The 8,220-nt window shown below is 40.8% G+C and overlaps 1 protein-coding gene across 4 annotated transcripts in view; it reads left to right on the top strand.

Moving 5' to 3' along the window:
- Positions 1–258: 258 nt before the first annotated feature.
- The window catches only part of agla (amylo-alpha-1, 6-glucosidase, 4-alpha-glucanotransferase a), a 145,174-nt gene continuing 137,212 nt past the window's right edge, over positions 259–8,220 (top strand). The window contains exons 1-3 of one of the 4 annotated variants that reach the window (XM_061890481.1): positions 282–397; positions 1,912–2,004; positions 6,519–6,640. In XM_061890481.1, the coding sequence (XP_061746465.1) occupies positions 6,553–6,640 (88 nt within the window). In that variant the 5' untranslated portion in view covers positions 282–397; positions 1,912–2,004; positions 6,519–6,552. Of the gene's footprint in view, positions 398–593; positions 717–1,911; positions 2,005–6,518; positions 6,641–8,220 lie in introns of those variants that run through there. The other 3 variants (XM_061890482.1, XM_061890480.1, XM_061890483.1) reach the window with 3 other exon arrangements.

Here is an 8,220-nt window from a genome sequence, read left to right as displayed (position 1 = left end):
AACGTCTGTATTAATCATGACCCCGGAAGTAAATGGGGGGGCGGGGGTTTGTAGGAGGGGAAGAAATTTGGCGTTACAAGGCCTTTAAAAATGTAGTTCTCATAAAAAAAATACAAATAATAATACTTTTTTTTTTTTTATTATGAATCCATTTAGTATTGGGATGAATAAGAATTGCGATTCGGATTTTTTTTGTGCACTAATGATGTCTATTTGGGTTTTGACTCACCCAAAACGTGTTGCGCTTTTCCCACTGTTATTACGGTAAGCCCGACAGCCTGCTGCGCACATGCCACGCCCCCTCGCGAATGCCCCAGTGCAGCGGAGTTGTTGCACAAATGCACACTTTGCCCCGCGAATAGACTTCTTAAGAGGAAGGAGAATACTCACGAAACAGGTACTTTTATGTCAACCTTATTTACATTGTCATTGCTCGACAAAGCGGCCGAACCTGGGTGTAAATAACAAATTTGTGGGTGTTTTCATTGTCATGCCTTGTTAATGTCGAACTGCCATTGTGACTTTACTACCTTTTAGACTTTTAACAGGGTTTATTCCTCCCACTGCGTCACCTATGAAGTTCGCTTTCAATCCGTTTTTTCTTGCAAATGCAGACACTTGGTGGGAATTGAAGTATGCCGAACAGTTGGCCGGTGTGAACGCATTGAAAATACGTTGCGTGTCATTTGACGTCCCGTCGTATCGTTCGCCAGTGGGTAAGACAAACTGGAATGTTTTCAGTTCTAAACGGAATCTGGCGTCCGGTCCGTTAGCGGCTAACCTCAGTGGCTTTAGCCCGACGTTGTCCCGCATTTATGCCCGTTTTTAGTTCCGCCGTGCAGGTATTCATGTTAAATTGTTGTGGCGGTGGAGGGTTGACAGGGGCAACGTATGCCAAGTGAGCTACCAGTGATATAGTTTTATAAATACACGTTGACATTATCAGCTGGATTCCTGACCTTGTGGTCGGAAGGAAGGATTTCAGGCTCTCCAATGACTGCGACCGTTTCTTCTGGTTGGGCAACTACCTCATTATTTCCATGTGAATTATCGGTTATCAAAATGAGATATAATTACTATGTCAGGTACTATAATTGTAAGCCAGGGGTGTTCAAAGTGAGGCCCAGGGGCCATTTGTGGCCCGCACCTTGTTTCTTATTGGCCCACGACCAGAGGTGGGTAGTAACGTGCTACATTTACTCCGTTACATCTACCTGAGTAACTTTTGGGATAAATTGTACTTCTAAGAGTAGTTTTTATGCAACATACTTTTACTTTTACTTGAGTATATTTATAGAGAAGAAACGCTACTTTTACTCCGCTCCATTTATCTACAATCACCTCGCTACTCGCTACTTTTTTTTTTATCGATCTGTTAATGCACGCTTTGTTTGTTTTGTTTCTGTCAGACACGCATTCAAAGTAGGAACTACGCATGCCTGCGTTTCACCAATCACATGCAGTCACTGGTGACGTTGGACCAATCAAACAGAGCCAGGTGGTCACGTGACCGTCACACGTAGAACCAGACATGTTGAAAAACTTATGGGGGTGTTACCATTTAGTGGTCAACTGTACGGAATATGTACTGAACTGTGCAATCTACTAAAAAAAGTTTCAATCAATCAACCAATCAATTAAAAGTGTAAAGGAAAAAAGACACTTTTTATTTCAACCGTACTTCCCGTCAAAAGCCTAAAGACTGATCGCACAGTTCCTGTCTTCACAATAAAAGTGCCGCTCCATCGCGCCTGCGCTAACAAAATAAGAGTCTCCGAAAGCCAGCGCAAACAAGCCAGCAAGCTACGGAGTTTGCCGCCAATGTATTTCTTGTAAAGTGTATAAAAACGAATATGGACGCTGGACTAATAAGATGCCAAAAACCAACGACTTTCATGTGGTTTTCGACAGAAAAGAGGAACTTTTTTTCTCCTCCATTTGAAAACCGGGACGTTATCAGCACTATACTGTCTGATTCCAATCAATGCAAGTCATCAGAATCAGGTAATCCACCAACTTATATTCTTGTCTTTATTAAAGATAGGAATCTATATGTTAAACATGCATGTATATTCATTAAAACACCTTTAACATGTGAACAAAAACGGCAAAATAAATAAATATAAATTATATACTGTATATATAAAGGTATGTATATGTATATATGATATGTGTGTATGTATATATATATATATGTATATATATATGATATGTGTGTATGTATATATGAGGTAGATCACCTCGACTTGGTCATTTATTAAGTAATTGATTAACGTTGAAAAACTTATTGGGGTGTTACCATTTAGTGGTCAATTGTAGGGAATATGTACTGTACTGTGCAATCTACTAATACAAGTTTCAATCAATCAATCAATGAATGCCTACTGAGCCTATGGTGCTGTTAAGTTATTGTGGCTCAATTTGCCTTAATTTTTTTTATTTCAATGTATCATTATTTAATATATATTATTGTTTTGGTTGCTTAAGAGATATTCCTGGCTCTGAATTTGCTCATTGATATTTTTATGTTTTTGTGCATTATTTGTTGCCGTAATCATTAAACGAACAGGTTACTCATCAGTCACTCAGTACTTGAGTAGTTTTTTCACAACATACTTTTTACTTTTACTCAAGTAAATATTTGGGTGACTACTCCTTACTTTTACCTGAGTAATAAATCTCTAAAGTAACAGTACTCTTACTTGAGTACAATTTCTGGCTACTCTGCCCACGACTACAGATATTTACCTAATACCTGTATTTTTTTGGTCCAGGAAGACCGTCAAGATTGTTAAAGAGCTACTGAAATGAGATTTTCTTATTTAAATGGGGATAGCAGGTCCATTCTATGTGTCATACTTGATCATTTTGCGATATTGCCATATTTTTATATGGCAATATATCCATCCATCCATCCATCCATTTTTTACCGCTCATTCCCTTTTTGGGGTCGCGGGGGGCGCTGGCGCCTATCTCAGCTACAATCGGGCGGAAGGCGGGGTACACCCTGGACAAGTTGCCACCTCATCGCAGGGCCAACACCGATAGACAGACAACATTCACACACTAGGGCCAATTTTAGTGTTGCCAATCAACCTATTCCCAGGTGCATGTCTTTGGAGGTGGGAGGAAGCCGGAGTACCCGGAGGGAACCCACGCATTCACGGGGAGAACATGCAAACTCCACACAGAAAGATCCGGAGCCTGGATTTGAACCCAGGACTGCAGGACCTTCGTATTGGGAGGAAGACGCACTAACCCCTCTCCCACCGTGAAGCTCTATATATATATATATATATATATATATATTTAAAACATTCTCGTACATTTTTTAATCCATCTATCCGTTTTCTACCGCACCTGTTCAAGACGTTGCGTTAATGGTAAGAAGTTATTTATTTATTATTGGTTAGTGTGGGGCTTGCCCTCCTGGGGGTTCTTCAGACCACCAAGCACCGAAATGAGAGCCTGTTTCAGGGTTACAATATTGTTTTATTTTTCAATAAGTCTCTCAGTTGCTTTCCAGCAATTGTCTTTTTCTCTTTCGTTTTCGCTCGCGCTCTGGCTCCAGCCCCAACCCCGTCTCTCCTCCTGGCTGCTGCTTATAACAGAGTGACAGGTGATTAGATAAAAAAGGCCCAGGTGGGCCGTCTACGCACCTGTCGCTTATTCAGAGGCCAGTCCTGGCACACCCCAGTTCACTGCAGGCCGGCAGGCCACGCCCCCTCCACAGTTATCTTCAGAATAACAATGTTATTACAAAGAATAAGAAACCTATTATACTCTAGAAATGTTGGTCTTACTTAAAAATGCACATGTTTAGTTGTGTTCAGTGTTAAAAAAAAATATTATATGGCTCTTAGGGAAATACATTTTAAAATATTTGGCTTCTTGGCTCTCTCAGCCAAAAAGGTTCCCGACCCCTGGCTTAACATGATAAGTTAGTGTTTTTCAACCTTTTTTGAGCCAAAACACATTTTTTTCATTGAAAAAATTCTGAGTCACACCACCAGCAGAAAACATAAAAAAAATTAAACTCAATAGCCGATATTGACAAAAAAAAAATTGTTCTCGCAATAGCTCTTGTGTCTATGTAGGTGTACTGTCAAGCCGTAACTTATTTTGAGTTTTTTCGGTGTTTTCCTGTGTGACTTGCGCTCCTATTTTGGTGGCTTTTCTTCTTTTGTTGGTATTTTCCTGTAGCTGTTTCATGTCCTCCCTGAATGCTATTCATCGCACCTGCTTTGTTTTTACAATCAAGACTATTTAAGTTGTGCGGACGCACTCCTTCTTTGAGTGGAATTTGTTGATTGTCATGCCATGTACGGATGTACTTTGTGGACGCCGTCTGCTCCGCACACTGTAAGTCTTTGCTGTCGTCCAGCATTCTGTTTTTGTTTACTTTGCAGCCAGTTCAGTTTTAGTTTTGTTTTGCTTCAATGCCTTTTCTTAGCGGCCCTCGCCTTTTGTTTATATATAGTTTAAGTGTTGGATACCTTTTTACCTACATGCTGCCTCCCGCATATTGTGATCACGACATACCATGTTCCCGACATCTACAAAAGCAATTAGCTACCTGCTGCCACCTACTGATATGGAAGAGTATTACAAGCTTACTCTGCCGAGCTCTAGACAGCACAGTCACTCAATAACAGCACATTTTTAAATTATAGTTACAGGTTTGCAAAAAATATTATCAACCCAATTAGGTGAAATTACATAATCTCTCCCACGACACACCAGACTGTGCCGCGGTACAGTGGTTGAAAAACACAGCGATAAGTAATGAATAATTCTGTTGGTAATCAGTGTTAAAAATAACGTTCAAAATATAAAACATTCTCATGCATTTAAATCCATCCATCCGTTTTCTACCGTTCCTGTTCAAGAAGTCGCATTAATGGTAAGAACTATTTTATTCATTAGCTTCAGAATAAAAATGTTATTAAAAAGAAGAAGATACTTATCATATTCTTAAAATGTTGGTCTTACTTAAAAATGCACACATTTATTTGTATTCAGTGTTAAAAATGATTACATGGCTCTCTCGGAAATGCATTTTATAATAATTTGCTTTCATGGCTCTCTCAGCCAAACAGGTTCCCGACCCCTGCTTTATCTGCTTATTGTTTTAATAGTGTTTTAGTGAGATTGTAAAGACATACCTCAAAGTCGGATGGCTGCAATGACATGCAGTGTCTCAGAGAGAAGCCGAGGAGCCAAGCTCACAGCTGCCTTTTTTGACAGCTACTGCAGGAGAACGAATAATCCACTGATGTCTCCGGTAAGATATATATATATATATATATCACAATTGTCCCATCCAAAAACATGCTGGTTGACGTAGAGAAAGTTAAAAATAAAAAAGGCAATTGCAGTGGGAGCGATTCAGATGTTTATAGACACATTTACTAGGATAATTCTGGGAAATCCCTTATCCGCCTATTGTGTTGCTAGTGTTTTAGTGAGTTAAATAGTACCTGAAAGTCGGAGGGGTGTTTCCACGGGTGTGTTGACGCCAGAGTCTCTGAGGGAAGTCACGGCAGCTGCAGGAGGACGCTGGCTCCGCTGCTCTCCGGTAATAGCCGACTTATTACCACCATTTTCTCACCGAAAACTGCCGGTTGACATGTAGTCGGGATCCATGTTCGCTTGACCGCTCTGTTCCATAGTAAAGCTTCACCTCCGGGAATTTTAAACAAGGAATCACCGTGTGTTTGTGTGGCTAAAGGCTAAAGCTTCCCACCAAATCTTTCTACTTTGACTTCTCCATTATTAATTGAACAAATTCCAAAAGATTCAGCAACACAGATGTCCAGAATACTGTGTAATTATGCGATTAAAAGCAGACTACTAATAGCTTGGATCAGGCTGGAAAATAATGTCCGCTACAAGCCGAGACGTCAAACGCACGCGTCATCATACCGCTACGTTTTCAACACGACACTTCGCGGGAAATTTACACATAAGAGATACGTGTAGACTGCAATATGACTCAAGTAAACACCAACATTTTATATGTTCCATTGAAAATATAGAACATTACACACGGCGCTCAAAAATCTATCGGAATGTTTTAGTACGAATTTGGTAAGCTATGAAGCCGCACTGCTTGATGGATTTTATTTTTTGCCTTGCTATTTTGGGGAATCCACTGCTAAAAATGCTAGTCATAAAGACCTTCCATAGTCCGGCTGAGTCTGCTCTCAGTGCTGCTGGAGTGATCGGCAAGTGCCAAAGTGCAAAAAGCCGGCAAACCAAGTACCGAAACATGGCACTGTTGGATTTTACGTGTGAATCGATGCCCGGTAGGCCTGGCGGGATTCGGTCTGTGCCAAAAAATACCGGATTCTACACCCATCCATAAACAGAGAATGCATCAGCAGATTCAGTTTTTGGCAAGACATCAGTCTCGGCTGTGGCGTATCCAGAAGACTCGAACTCATGCAGATATCCCTCAGGTCTGGCAACCTGCAGCATTTGTCTATTTTGATGATGAAGTGAGGTGTCCTTTCCAGGTGACGAGGACTGGGCCTAAGAGACGCTTTCAAGATGCTGCCCAAAGACCTGAAGCAGATCCGAGTACTAATACTGAATGACAAAGATGATTTGTCCCGGACCCTGTTCAGACTTGATCAAGGTGAGGCTTCTTTTCAGCTTTGAATTTACTCTCTCACGTCCGTTACATAATCAGTCTTGAACTCTTTTCTTCTTGTTTTTTTATCTGAGGCTTTTCCCCAAACATTTGGAGCAATTAAAGGCCTACTGAAATGAGATGTTCTTATTTAAACGGGGATAGCAGGTCCATTCTATGTGTCATACTTGATCTTTTTGCGATATTGCCATATTTTTGCTGAAAGGATTTAGTAGAGAACATCCACGATAAAGTTCGCAACTTTTGGTCGCTAATAAAAAAGCCTTGCCTTTACCGGAAGTATGTGCGCATCATGTCACCGGTGTGAGGGCTCCTCACATCCTCACATTGTTTAGGATGTGAGCCACCAGCAGTAAGAGCAATTCGGACCGAGAAAGCGACAATTTCCCCATTAATTTAAGCGAGGATGAAAGATTTGTGAATGAGGATATTGATAGTGAAGGACTAGACAATAAAATAAAATAAAATAAAAAGCGACGGCTCAGGGCGGCGGCAGTGTGAGCGTTTCAGATGTAATTAGACACATTTACTAGGATAATTCTGGAAGATCCCTTATCTGCTTATTTTTTTAATAGAGTTTTAGTGAGATTGTAAAGACATACCTCAAAGTCGGATGGCTGCGGTGAACACGCAGTGTCTCAGAGAGAGGCGGAGGAGCCAAGCTCACAGCTGCCTTTTTTGACAGCTACTGCAGGAGGACGAATAATCCACTGATGTCTCCGGTAAGATATACAGAACACAATTTTCCCATCCAAAACATGCTGGTTGACGTAGAGCAGGGGTGCCCACACTTTTTCTGCAGGCGAGCTACTTTTCAATTGACCAACTCGAGGGGATCTACCTCATTTATATATATCATTTATATTTATTTATTTATGAAAGAGACATTTTTGTAAACAAGTTAAATGTGTTTAATGATAATACAAGCATGTGTAACACATATAGATGTCTTTCTTTCACAAAGACAAGAATATAAGTTGGTGTATTACCTGATTCTGATGACTTGCATTGATTGGAATCAGACAGTAATGATAACGCCCACATTTTCAAATGGAGGAGAAAAAAAGTTGTCCTTTCTGTACAATACCACATGAAAGTGGTTGGTTTTTGGCATCTAATTCATCCAGCTTCCATACACTTTACAAGAAAAACATTGGCGGCAAATTCCGTAGCTTGCTTGATTGACATTCACGGCACCCGAGGGTCTTGTGAGATGACGCTGGCTGCTGCCAGTTCATTATTATGAAAAAATGACAGAGAGGAAGGCGAGAAACACTTTTTATTTCAACAGACTTTCGCATCGTCCCTTCCGTCAAAACTCTAAAGGCCGACTGCACATTTCCTATTTTCACAATAAAAGCCCTGCTTCATGCTGCCTGCGCTAACAAAATAAGAGTCTCGGAAAGCTGGCGTGCACAAGTGATGTGCACGCCAGCTTTCTGAGGGATCGCTTGTGCACGCCAGTTTTCCAAGACTCTGTATTTAGTTAGCGCAGGCAGCATGAAGCAGGGCTTTTATTGTGAAGATAGGAAATGTGCAGTCGGCCTTTAGAGTTTTGACGGAAG

The sequence above is a fragment of the Nerophis ophidion genome, linkage group LG28, assembly GCF_033978795.1.
Source record: "Nerophis ophidion isolate RoL-2023_Sa linkage group LG28, RoL_Noph_v1.0, whole genome shotgun sequence".
NCBI lineage: Eukaryota > Metazoa > Chordata > Actinopteri > Syngnathiformes > Syngnathidae > Nerophis > Nerophis ophidion.
This window is presented reverse-complemented; position numbering and strand designations above follow the sequence as displayed.